This window comes from Aptenodytes forsteri, unplaced genomic scaffold (genome assembly GCF_000699145.1).
Source record: "Aptenodytes forsteri isolate BGI_AS27 unplaced genomic scaffold, ASM69914v1 Scaffold257, whole genome shotgun sequence".
Classification (NCBI taxonomy): Eukaryota; Metazoa; Chordata; class Aves; order Sphenisciformes; family Spheniscidae; genus Aptenodytes; species Aptenodytes forsteri.
In genome coordinates, this window is record NW_008795194.1 from 3,897,154 (window position 1) to 3,911,193 (window position 14,040).

General features: G+C 36.2%; 1 protein-coding gene across 1 annotated transcript in view; it reads right to left on the bottom strand.

Moving 5' to 3' along the window:
• Window positions 1-14,040, bottom strand: part of PDE11A (phosphodiesterase 11A) — a 145,675-nt gene that overhangs the window by 56,695 nt on the left and 74,940 nt on the right. Inside the window, exons 10-14 of the mRNA XM_009278683.1 lie at window positions 13,893-14,028; window positions 11,351-11,426; window positions 9,799-9,866; window positions 9,347-9,439; window positions 5,883-5,933 (exon numbers count right to left, since the gene is read on the bottom strand). Of these exons, the coding sequence (XP_009276958.1) occupies window positions 5,883-5,933; window positions 9,347-9,439; window positions 9,799-9,866; window positions 11,351-11,426; window positions 13,893-14,028 (424 nt within the window). The remainder of the gene's footprint in view (window positions 1-5,882; window positions 5,934-9,346; window positions 9,440-9,798; window positions 9,867-11,350; window positions 11,427-13,892; window positions 14,029-14,040) is intronic.

Here is a 14,040-nt window from a genome sequence, read left to right on the forward strand (position 1 = left end):
CATCTTCTAGCTATACATATTTAAATGGCAATATTTCGTAAGTGGTCCAAAACACAAAGGCCAGCTTGCCTTTCTGAAATTTAATTACTGAGGAAGAGTATGATGTAATTATTGTAAACTACTACAAATTATTTAACTAAAATAGTTCTAAATTGAAAGATGGCATCACAGCAGAGAATAACATAGCCTAGGAATGCTTTCCCAATCCTTACAGAGATTGGAGATAAAATTAATACATAACATTCAATTTTTCATTGTCCTGCCCACTGTTATGCATTTAAGGGTGGGTATAAAATTGTAACAGCAAAACACATGAAAAACAAATTCATTTTGTATCATACATGTAATGCACACTCCAAGTATCAAATTCACTTAAATCCATCATCTTTCACAGATCAACTGCTTATATTGTCATTTACAGCAGCAGTCCTAAAAGTTGTTTCCTTTTTTGGTTCAACTCTTTCCATCGTTATTTAGTTAAATGTCTGTGTTTTTAAGAGAGACACAAAAGCCTCCCTATGTGGAGGTAGGTCTTAACTAGCCATACCTCAGGCTACGGAATTGAGAAATACAGGAATTGTTATTCACACTACATTTTGAATCGAAGATTCTGTAAAGCAGGTTATACATTACTTTCCGTTGTGTAGCTCTCCTGTGTGCTGTTTGACCTAAAAAAGGGAATCTCTCACAGGGCTATAAATAATGCATCATAGTCATTAAATATTGATCTGGCTTCTACCATTCACAGCTGCACAATTAGGTTAGCTTTTTAAAAATAGCTTCTTGTATATTACCCATAATAGGACAGTGTTTACACATTCTCTTTGGAAACTATATTAGTTAAATTTAAAAGTGATGTGTGTGGGACTGCTTGCTAAGTCACAGGACTTGTTCATTACTGCCTCAGAAGTCAGTAACTCTTGCTATAAATATCCTGTCCAGGACACAATTCTACATTCTTTATTCATGTATCTTGGCTTTCTATATTTGTCTAAAAGACAACTATTTTTAGGCTTGGAGAGCCTGCGTTTCAATGAGAAGAAACCTGGCGCTACAGGACAATGCTATAGGATAGCATCAATCTTAGATTAATCGGACTTCACTAGTCTTACATTTTTCTATTCCAATAATAAAAATGCTTATAGCTAAACACTAGCGCTAGTACATAATCAAAATTATGGAGTTGTCTTTTAAGTCTGAAATACAAGAGAGAACTGAGTTGCCACAGTTTTTAAAAGCATACCTATTTCTAACTTCTTAAAAAAATAAAATGAATATTGATATGGGTATGATTCATTGGTGCATTACTTTAGCTTATCCTGCCAAAATTCAATTTGAATTTGGTGTAGTTACGTAGATGCAAGTGAGGAGAAGCATTGTGATAAATCAGGCTCATGACTTCAGACAGACATTCTCAGATATGCAAGAAATGTTTGCACTCAAGGTGGATTTTTTTGTTTTACTTGCAAACACCCATGAAAAGTAAAGTTTAATTTTTCTCCCTATTATCAGAAATCTACATATCACAGTAATGCAGCACGTATCAGAAAACCTAAAAAATATTATGCAGTTTATATGAACTTAGCAGTATATCGGATTTAAATGATTTTTTTTTAAATCATAATTTAAATGTAAAAAAAAGTCGAAAAATATTGCGTAGCAAATAAAAGTAAAATAATCTGGCAATGGAGAGTCTATGTACAATACTTCCTATAAATTGTATGTTTTTGTTGCTCTTGTTTTAATCCTATAAATCATTCACAAAACCCAGATCCTCTTTCTTAGAACCTGGAAGTACAGCGCATGTCCCAAATACAGGAATAATGGTAGATACCCCACGATTAATTCTGACTAATAACTAATTCTGATTCAATTGCCTGTTATTGAAACTCTATTAATTAAGCTTCCATGTGTTTTTCCCCATTTTAAAAACCTACCTGTTTTCAGGAAAAAGGACCCATTTTACACTGCATGCCAACTCAAGTTTTCACTTAACATACATTTTAGACTGGCATAAAAAGAGGACTGGATCTTAAATTTTAACTTTTTTCAGAGATCTTGTTCTAGCAGAAAATACAATACAAAAGACTGACCATCATGAATAAATAGATAGAAGATGACAGAGGGAACATTACTATGCAATTTTACAAATGCCAAACAAAGCCGAAGACAGCAACATCCTGCTGAAATCAATGGCAAACCTCCCATTACCTTCTCCAGGGCCACATTATCACCTACAAAGATTAAGGGATTTGCTCAGGCTCTGAATCTAGACCTCTGCAGTTCCACCTGGAGGGCTAAGCCCCCTCTCTTATCACTAAAACAAGCTCACTGGGTTAGGGGTGTGAATTTTCCATTCCCTGCACCTGCCTACACTGCATCTGAGCCTCACACTGGTCCTGCTCGCACTGGCCTCCTGAGAAATCTGTGCCTGCTAGCATAAGTGCTAATGAATCCCAAAAGCTTTAATGCAAATAATGAAAAGGACTGGTGACATGAATTTTTACAGTAATGATTTACATAATTGGATTCTCTTCTGAGAAAAGAAACATCCATTCGTTAATAGAACAATTTCTAATCATATAAGCATTTTTAAACTTGGCTTTCAGATTTTTATTAGTGAAAGCTATATTCTAGTAACACCAGAAGTGGAATCCCTTCAAAAATGTGCAAAAAAATGTTCAATGTCAATCTATGTTGCTGCTTTGTTTTTATACAATTGTAGAAATCAGATATGGAATAGGCCAATTGCATGACATGGTCCATTGTCATACACTCATGTTTCGTTGTTCCATACTGTGACCTTCCCTCTGTATTTTCCAGCTCCACAACCGATGGTGCTCTGCACTTCTTCCCATCCTAGCATCTGGAGAAAGGTATTTCATTTCTTAAGGGTTTCTTATTAAGGTGGGGTTTTTTGTTGTTTCATTAATTCTTAGACAGGATTAGTGGCAACAGAAACAAACATTATTTATTTTACAGAACCTGCTCACAGTGATTATGTTTAATGTTTAAAAAGATACCAAGTATATTTATGAATTCATCCAATAACAGTAGGAAATTATTGACAAAATTTCAAGTAAAAAAATCAACTTTAACTAGTCTTGCTAGGCTTTCTGTAATGCAATAAAATTAATTCACTGGTAAAAGCCAGAGGCAAAATAAACTTCAAGTACACTTGCAATTTTTCACTTTGTATCACAATATTCTTGAGATCTTAGGCAAATAAAAATTAATGGAAAAGCATTTTATGAAGACTATAAAGTAGTAAGATGACAAAGATGGAAATAAACAACTTGAACTAGGAGGAAGAATATGTAATTATTTCCAAGCTGCTGGGGTCCAGTTACAGTATGTTTGGGGTAATAAGTTGAAAAGTTGTCAACTCAAATGTATTGTCACTCCAAAGTCATTAATTACTGTTAGGTCCCGTGTCAGTCAAGAGCCAGTAGCGAACTACTGGCATTACTCTCATTTAGATGTTTCTATCATGTGTGTTTGTTCCTGTTCTGACTGAATCAGAACATTGGGTAAATCGTAACACACATTTCCTCTAACATCTGCCAATAAATCACCAAAGGGAGAGGGGACAGTTTTAGCCCCAAACACCCCCAGAGGGAGGAATTGTTTATTAGCCAGTCAAGTCTAGAAGATGACCGTAATATAACAAAGGGCTTATACAAAATATAACAATATAATGAACAGAGAAAAGAGCAGTGATTTCAGGGTAGGATACCCCAGGAGACCTCAGCAGGGAGACTGGCTGCCAGAGCTCTGCAAGGGGGGAGACGAGAGCAATTTCATCCCATGGATGGATGGCCCTCTCTGGGGATGAGCTCTCTGTCGAAGGCCCACAAGACACGCTGGTCCTCTCTGGGTTTTTGTTGTTTTGTTTTGTTTACAACCAGTGGTGTAAAGCATTAACAAAGACCACCTGGCACTCATTTTGTCAGGAGCTGAAAGCGAGACAACTGGATATAGGAAAGGGAACATTTTTCTGAAAAAGTACCTCAGCTTAGTTTAAGCATAGCTTGGTTATATTTCTCATTTTCTCATCTATGTTCTTTATAAAAATGTATCTATCAGGGTTGTTAATGAATAAATGCTTTTCATTTCCCTTTACCTTATCATTAACCATTAAATGGATAGTTACATGGCTTCAAGGTAAACAGATAACGACAAGACATTCCTTACTTGGAGACTGGCAAATCTATTAATGAAAACCCCTGGGAAAACAAGTGGAATAGCTCCACATCACACTAGTATTTAAGTCCAAAGAGTAACATAGCAGGCTTTTATTTCAATTACGCAGACCATGATGGAGAATTGTCTTTCAATGGCTAACAGCAACCAAGAAGTACGGCCCTCTGGTATGCAGACAGATATTTGTTGAATCCTGGCAGTCACAGAAGCTGTATTACAGGTGCTTATTCTAAGGTAAACTAAAATTTAAAAAAAAAAAAAAAAGAGAGAAAAAAGACACATTTATGGTCCTTTATCCCTTTCTTTCCCCTCCCTCTCACACAGTGTTCAGTGTTCTTTTTGCCAAACAAGATACAACTTATTAAGCACACAAAAGTATTTTCTGCTGGCTGCAGTGTTGGAACGATCTTCAAAAGTTCTGCTGGCTGCAGTGTTGGAACGATCTTCAAGCAGGTTTGATTCCAGCAATAATTCTGTAATCTAATCTTCAGCTTACAAAAGGGTGGGTAACTGCACCAATAACTACAACGGAGGGAGAATATTACACCCTTATCACCAGGTATCAATACAGAGTTCTAAGGCACAGCCATCATTTGGGCAATAATCTACAAACTAATTAGCTAACTAGCAATAGCTGCCCTTCCTCAACCCAGGTCACTCAACAGTATCAGCTCTGCTAAGTCACCCACAGCTTCCCTCTTCCACCTCAACCATCCCCATGGTGCAGAGATCAGGTTGCAGCCAGCCAGCGAAGTGTCAAAACAACCATCAAACAGCTATTTTTCAGCCAGACAGGTTCCAGGGAGCCACAGCAGTGAAGGCCAGCAGTACGGGGTCACAACAGTTCAGATCTCCTTCCCAGACCTCACCATAGTCTCCGATGCATGTTGCATATACAGGAGACCAACGCTGATACCCACCACGAAAGCCTCCCAAACAGCTTTGAGGAGTCCTCTACAACACTGACTCCTCATAGCCAAGGAAAGTGTCACCAAGTTTCCCTAGTGTTTCCTCAAGCAGAAAAGGACAAACAAAGCCTATCAGAAAAGCAGCTCTGGAGTGCTGGCAGTGATGAAAGAGCAAGGTCACCGTTCCCCCTACTTTCTACCCCTTGGCAAGGCAGGATTCACTGAGAACACATAATTATTGGTCCCTAGCAATGCTATGTTCAGCACACATCACTTTACAGTTCTGCCCAGGGCACTTACAGAAGTTAGAGGAGGATTTCTCACCTTCACGTCCAGCCTTCGGAGTCTATGCACAATCCTGATAGTGAATGCTCTGCTTTTTTAGTAAACACAGAACAGCTTCCACGCTATAAGCATGTAAAGTCTCAAGTTCCTCTCATTTTCTCTAGTCTCTTCCTCACCTCCCACTGTAGTATGACTTCCCTATGGTGGTTCTTGCTGAGGAGGCCAGCAAACCCATGCTGACTGCAGTTCCAGCAGCTGGTGCTGGGACAATAGTATTTTGCCACTGTGCGCCCATCACTGCATCTCTTTATCCTTTGAAAGATTTTTTTTTCCACCTTCCCTGCCTAACAGCCTATAACATGTAATACATCCTTTGTTAATCATTGTTATGATTTTCTGTTTTTGATGTAAAACTTCTCTCAGATAATCTACATCAATTTTAATTTACTGTTGTATTTTCAGAAATAACTAAAACCAAATCCTTACCTTAAATTTATCAACTTCTGCCTTCGAACATGTTGCATGATAAGATAACACCTGCCCCAGAACAAAAGATAAAAAAACATTTTTGTAGACTTGACAAGTAGAAATAATAGGGCTCTGTACTGCAGTCTAATCAACGACGTTTAAAACAAATTTAATTAATATTTATGCATGGTAATTAAGTTCTGAATGTCAGCATATAATAACTAATTGTAGGTTATCAGGTATACATTTGGCATTTATGTTGCAGGGAATTTTATAGGGAATAATGGACAGTAAGTAATTTAATATTATAGGCATTCCTACATTGTTCTCCTGGAGTTCTACAATTAAAAGAGAAAGAATTTAATGTAAAAATGAGAGTAGATTTATAGACTTTAAATAATGCCTTTTGCTATACTGTAAAGCTTTAACGCCTTTGCTAGTGGCACATCGCTGCATGCAAATTAGCACCTCTATGCTATGCCTGACATTCTCTTCAATACCATGCTGGCGACGAAAGCATGAAATATAACGCACAAGGTACTGCACACCTCCTCTTATTACCTGTAAGTATGCATGCATTTACATGGAATGCATTATATCCTTATGCGACGATACTAACATTGAATAAGCACTCCAGAAGGTGCGACAGCCATCCGGTGGACTGGACCCACCAAGGTCTGACTGTGCGTGGGACGAGGCGCCGGTCCATGAGGGAGCTCACAGAGCCAGAGTGCTACTAGCAAGGACAGGTCCTCCTCACCACACAGCAACACCCGATCTGCTTATGTGCTAAAGCTTTGATATATATTTCTCATTTTGAAATTGTTTTAATCTATGAATGTCTCTGTTACTCATACAAATACCTAAACTCTATCTCAAATGACCTTGGCTTGCAATACCTTGTGGCAATAAGTCCCAAGATGTATTTACTCATATCAATTTTAGAGGTGTCATCTTTTACAGTAACAGGAAATCATTCCTGCACTATAAAAGAATAAATAACAAACACCAATTTACTTGTTCTGTCCCACGTTTTACTTTCTATAACTACACATCATGTCCTTCCTCAAATAGTATCTATTTTTCTGTCCAACCATATCATAGCTTCTCTCAGAAATCTGTAAGATTAGTAAAATTGTCTTCTGCTATGACAGATTACACTTAATATCAAAATTCTCGTCAAGCTTCTCTTTTATTCACATTCATTATACCCCTCTAGATTTTTACAGTCTACCTTAATATTGATTATTCTAATCTTTTAATAATTTACAAATTTTGCATCCTTAATACCTAAAATAGTATTTAGCCTGGTTTTGAATCCTATGGCATCCTACTGTCAACCTTTGCCCATCATTTATTTACATTTTGGTCTTCTGTTTATTAGTCCATCTTATGAGAATTCTATATGAAAAACAGTATTTGTATATCTGCGTAAGAATCTTATTATGGTATATATAAAATTGATTTATTTTACATCTGATATCAACGTCATTTTCAAATGCCACTCATTGCCATCCTAGCTAAATACATAAATACTAATAAAGTATTCTATTATTGAAAAACGGATTCACAGTCCTTCAGAATATACCATTCTTTTGTTCAGTACTTTTCTGCTGTATATTCAATCACTTTATACAAATATTATCATGAGTTGTAGCTCATTTATAGAAAGAATTACTCTTCACTGAAGCGTAGTGGCCATTTATCAAAACTATAATCTACATTCAAGCTATATGGCTATTAGTCTTTTTTAGATCAAAGAAAGAAGCTGTTATTTTAAACCAAGAAATTTAAATTTCCTTGATTTCAGTAGGAAATAACAAACTTCTACGTTAACTTTCATCCCTACGTATCTGGGTGCGATATCCGGCACTGCTTGTTTTTCTTGCCAGGAGGAGTATTCATTCTAAGGTGTAATATTGCACAAATATGTGGGGCATATGAGGGCTATAGTAATTCATGACTATGATATGTAAAGAATAAGGAATCTTGCAGGAGGCCTGAAAAGGAAAGTTTTTAACTTTCCCTCCTAAGTGAATACTTGTACAGGAATAATAAAAAAGCCACTTATGCTTAGAATGTTTCCTAACACAAACAGTCCTATTGATATTGACTTCAGAAAGCCTTAACATGCCTATGTGCTTTATAGGATAGATCCCCAATACATAAATATCTCCAACCCTAAAGCAAAGAAAAATTATGCCATCTTCATAGCAATCCAGTTTGGTTTGATTTTTAATATAGAGAGAAATTCATATCTCAATCAGGCCAACACTCTTTTTGTGGTTCTTATTAGAATGGTGGGTACTGTATAAACTCAAAGGAGCTACACAGTTTAAGGGTGCACACATCAGGGATAGCTAGATCATTTTCTTCTCTTATTGCATGTGAAATTTAAAACAATACCGAAATCTTAGCGACATTACCCTTTCATTGAAGGAATGTTTTATGATTAATCAGTCTTGCATAATACTTTTTAAAAGATCTTAAATTTCATTCAAACCATTCTTAATTATTGTTTTAGTAGGAATAACGTAAATTTGTAATGCTGTCCTCAAAACTCCAATCTTTGTTCTCACCAAGGTTATTTTTAAAAATTTTTTAAAATTATGTTTAAAGTCTCCAGAATATAATAGAGAATAGTGCTTTACTGTTGAATCAGCTTACAGAAGTTTAAATAATCATAATTTTTTGAAATGTTCTGCATTTTAGAGTTTATTTTACAGGAGCTGGTAGATTTCATTCTTCATGAATGGGCAGGGGGGGCAGAAACAGGAAAAGAAATTCCTACAAAGGCAATGGGCAAAAAAAAGAGAAAGCTTTCCATCCTTTTAGCTACTCTATATGTATTTTAGAGAAAGACATGATGTGTTGGAGTGCCAGGGCCTTGCATTATGTATTGGCCTTGACCCACAGCAGAGCTCTTACTGAGCTGCCAGCCATCCCTGCTTTGACTTTATTCTAGAAAGACATATCTGATAAGGGTTCAGAGATGTTGCTTTTGATACTAAAAAAAAAGGTATGATGATGATTACTTTTTTCAAATTTTGTCCTATTCACAGTATGTTTTACTTCTACTTTGTAACACTAGAAAAACAAGCAGCTATCTAAAATATCAAATCCTAAGGAATTTTCAGTTACTGATGGACAAGAAAAATACATATAACACCTACATTAGTTCCTACACTTACACCTGTAAGAAACTAAATTCTCCATCATCACTGTCCCCCCTTCTAATGTAAAAAAACATAAGCATCAAATGAGATATCCATGTTCAAAATTACTTAAGCTGTGCATGAGCTCCACAGCTAAGCGTACCCTGAGAAAGTTTCCCTTCAGCATTACCTTAATAAGACAACACTCTAAGGTGCAGGGAAGTAGATATAGAAAATGATGCTAACTACAATAAATTCAGAAGCAGTAGGTCTCTTTACATGTGACACTTATGAGCAAGAAAAGGTTTCATTAAGATGTACACATACGTCAAGAGCCACAGACTGTTTTGCCCAGGATTTCTTCACTTGGTCATACATAATTGTGTTGTTGATGCCCAGGCCACAAAAAATAACGAAAGCCTAAAATTAAAAAGAAAAAAAGAGAAGGAAGTAAATTATAATACAGACACAAAGGTGAATGCTGGCTTAATCATGAAAAGGAATTGCTTGGAAACATTAGGAATAATCATGCTTAGACAGGTTATCTTGAGAATGCAGGTAAGACACTGGCCTCAGCAAGATGAGAAAGATCAGATGCAAGAAATTTGTTTTAATTAGGATTCAATCTTAAGTGAGGAGTTCTGAGAATTAATGTCAAACCATAAATACAGACAATATATTCTTCCCCCCTCCCTAGAGTAGGCTGGAGCAGCATTACCCAGAAATACCAAATCCTGCTGAAAAAGTATGTTATTGCTACAAAATTGAATGCCTCTTACTTCAAACAGTCGCTGGTCGGCATCGTCAAAGGGTTTCCCATCAAGCCTGTTCAATACTTGAGCTACCCCTTTAGAAAGAGTTAATATGAATTATAATCTTCATTCATTAATTCACAATGCAGAATATTTTATTTATTGCCAACATTTAAAATACATCTTTCAAACTGAAAAGCAAAACTGCAAATATTTATTCTGAAAATCATTAGACAGACATAAACATGTGAAAGTCTGATTGTTTTGATACCAGGACTCAGTTTATTACTTTCAACTGTTATTCTTTACTCTCCAAGTATAATATTGCAAATCTAAAAGTTACTCGCAACGCTTTTCACAAAAGGTTAAAGATCTCTTTGGGAAAGAACTTGAGCACTTTGCTAACAGCACTCATGTAAATTCTCCTAGCAATTTGGAGTTACTAATATAATTTGCTCAATCAGTACCTTCGTTCCTAAAATCTTAGTTGGTTTAGCATCACCTGGGTATATAAGTCCTTTTTTCTCATGACTGGTCCATAAATTTATTGAACATTTTTTCATTAAAAAAAAGTAATTTCCTTAAACCACTTCAAAAAGAAAGTGTTCAAAGCTCTTGGCTCTAGCTGAACTAATACTGAGTTCTACTGCAACAAACCATTTCTATTTCATTTAGCTATGATATGCCCTTAGAAAAATACTGTAAGAGCTATCAGCAGTCAAAGTTCAGTTTCTTTCTACTTCTTTAAGGTAATATGCACTTCACAAGAAACAATGAGCCATATTTATAAAAGACTCAATTCCCACATCACCTCTGCCGAACAAGCTCAAAGATCCTGATCCTGCATGGCACCGAGTGCCTTCAGCAATGCACTACGGATCTCAGCTCTCACTGACAGCCACTACACACAGGGATGTAAGTCTTGCCCTGCTGGTTTAAATTGCTATTGCTTTGACTTGAATTATTCTGTGGAAAGTTGGAGAGGAATCTGGCACTGTTATTTACAAACAGCGCTCCTTTTTGTGCCAAAAGCAGGTAATAACGCAGGGCCAATTGCAGGTGTATCATAGCTGAGAAGCATCATATCAAACAAGCAATAAAACCCTGTCACGTCCTGATCCAGCACACACCACTGCCACAGGCAACTCTGACAGCTGCCACAGCCTCTTCGGTAAGTCTTCCCTGACTGAGTAGTTTATCATTACAGAGGGAAATGACCACTTTGCTGGACTGCAGAAACAGTTGCCCGAGTTGCATACAAAAAAGGGAGACCCAAGACAAGTATCAAAGCATATCAAACATTTTTCACTAATATTGTTAGAATTTCTGTTTTCATCTCATTAGTCTTCAAGTTTCAATACAATATATAACTTAACAATGACACAATGGGAAAGCTGAAAAAGTCCATACAGTATCCAAGTCAAAACATCCCTTCTTGGATACTTAGCATGCATCCTAGGTACCGTAACTTCTTAACAATATTCAGCTGGGAAAAAGAAGAAAAAGGAACATAGAATTAAAAAGACAGAATTAAATTTACATTAGCAGAAAAATGATGCAGCTCTGAGGAAGGTCTTACCGATTATTTGGTGGTTGCTATTCCATATAGGAACACACAGAACAGACCTTATGTGAAAGCCAGAAATCTGGTCAGCCTAAAACATAGAAATGAGAGCTTCCATTAGCGGTAGGTACCATTTGCAGCCTTTTATGTTCTAGTAATAGAAACATCAAGGAGTAAGTTTACATTTACAAGTGTCATTCCATACGGATCAGCTCTGCCTCAGAAAAAAATTTCTGCTGAAACCTCATTCACAGTAAGATTAACCAAAAGTCACAAGGATTATTCTAAAAATTGCCAAAGAAAATACAAACATTGCCATCTTTGCCACAGAAAGCTTATACTATTTGACTTCGATTTGGAATTAAAGACAAACTGCAACTGAGGGCAATGTCCAGACAACTCCTGGATTACTTACACTGGTGGATTAGTAGAGACAACCTCCATTGAATAAGTGGTGCCTTAGAAATACTCTTTCCCAATTGTCAAACTGAAACTGGATTTAGCAAAACAGCTATAAAAGGGGGCTTACAGGAAATACACATTTTCAGAAGAAAGGCAAGAGTAAGTAGGGAATTGTGCAGAAATGCAAGCTAGGAAGAAATGGAAGGATGAGGTCAAAATCAAGATTTGAGATTTTCTATGTAGGTTTAATTGGTCCTGGAGTTCTGAAGAGAATTTTCTGCCTCATTTATTGTTTTCTATCTAATATAGTATAAAACTTTGCCATTTATTACAAGTGTCACTGTTTCTCTCTTTTCTATCGTTAATAAGCTTTATTCTTTAGGGTCATTGTTGCAAAATCTGAAGAAAAGAAAATATTTTTTCAAAAGAGATTAGAGTAAGAGAGTGGGATGAGCCCACTCACAGGAGATCAGGAGATGTTCTCCTACTAAAACTGCCAGTGCTACAGGCAATCTGTAATAGAAGAAAAGACCAGCAATAATTCATATACTGGAGGCAGCAGGGGATCACTGATCTCCTAGCTAGCCAAAGATATAACTCGAGTTTTACTAGAGTACTGCTTATTTGTACATACCCAAAACTCATCACTGAAATCAGCATGGAGGGCCATCTAAAATCCATGGGAGCGGGGGAACAATTGCCTCAGATGTATATCTTAAAATGAACTCAATGAAAATACTTTGGCATTAAATTATCTGTGAACGAGTTTAAAATTGAGCATCAACATTTTAAAATGACAATTAGTGTTCTGGGACAAAAAAAAAGTTTTTAGTAGAAGCAGAGAACAGAATATCTGTTCATAACTACAAATGTGTTTGATTATCTAAGTCATAAGGGATAATACATTCCTCTTACTACACTTGACTGTCTGTAGAAATAATTGATTGTTAACAACTGAATTTAAGAATTAAATTTTCATAGGAACCCACCACCAGAAAATAATTATTGCCCTTTGTATTAAGTGTTTTCTTTTTCTATATATAAATTGTGCAGTGCCTCTAATTTGGAAAGGACTAACTGTGAAACAAATGGATAGCTGAATTATTTAGGACATGCTAGATTAAAAGTACAACTGCAAACATACCAAGGATTGGCATGCTTTATTTTAGCATATCTATTTGGCAAGAAATAGACCCCAGGCATTAATTGTACTTTTTGAAATTCTGAACAAATTAGCTTCAACACAGTTTTCTTGTACACTTTTATAGCAGGCCCCTTTTATTTTTCTTGTTTTGACAAATTCTGCTGGTTTGAGATAATCCCTTTAATGACACATGGAATAAAACTGGAACCAAGCAAACTCGCAACATGAAACACTTCCAAGCACACTTACTGTAGTAATATAGTTTGGCAAGCGTGCTGACCAAGGCTGTCCACTGATTAATGTGCTGCTGGCCAAGTCCCCCATAGTAATACTGTTTCACTGGATAGAATTTAGTGAAGATTTTGTCCTTCCATATGCCTCTAACATTTATTTAGGCGTTAAGTATACATATACATTTTTATCTGTATCTACACCTTCCTAACTGAGGCTGGAACGAATACCTTAGGATACACAAACAACTTTTATTAGAAGTGATACGTATCTTGGAGAAATAACTAATCCAATGTGTATATTTTATTTGTGCAAGTTAAAAGGTTAGTTGACTAAGTTAGATCACAAACAACATTTGTGTTGATAGCGGTTCTGTTTACACTCTGTGTGTGTACAGTCCCAGTCACGCCAACAGCTAACAACAATGGCGCTGCTAACACTGAACACCAACAGTGGAATTTTCACCAACAAAAATCAGTTTGCATAAATATCAAAGCACTTGATAGACGATGGTATCACTTATAAAGACAAAAAAAAAAAAGAATCACGGACTGAAACTAACATAACTGCCTAAAATCACACACTAATTCAGCGACCTGTGTTTACTGTATAAAGCCATGTCAACACCAGCAGATCAGAAGGAGGACATACTGGATAGAAAAAATAATTCAAAATAAATATTCACATTTTACAGCCACTTGGCTATAATGATAAAATTGTGTTATATTAGTTGCAATGCCAAAAATGTGATGTATATTTACATTTCTAAAAATCTCTTACTTCAGCATCAAAGCGAGGATCCTGATAGGCATCACTGATATTCACTGGGAGACCCGTGGAAGCTACGAGTTCAGCAATGCTATTATTTATTAGCCAGTCGGAATAAGATGATGATTTCTCCATGCTGTCTTTGAAACTATCAAAAGGC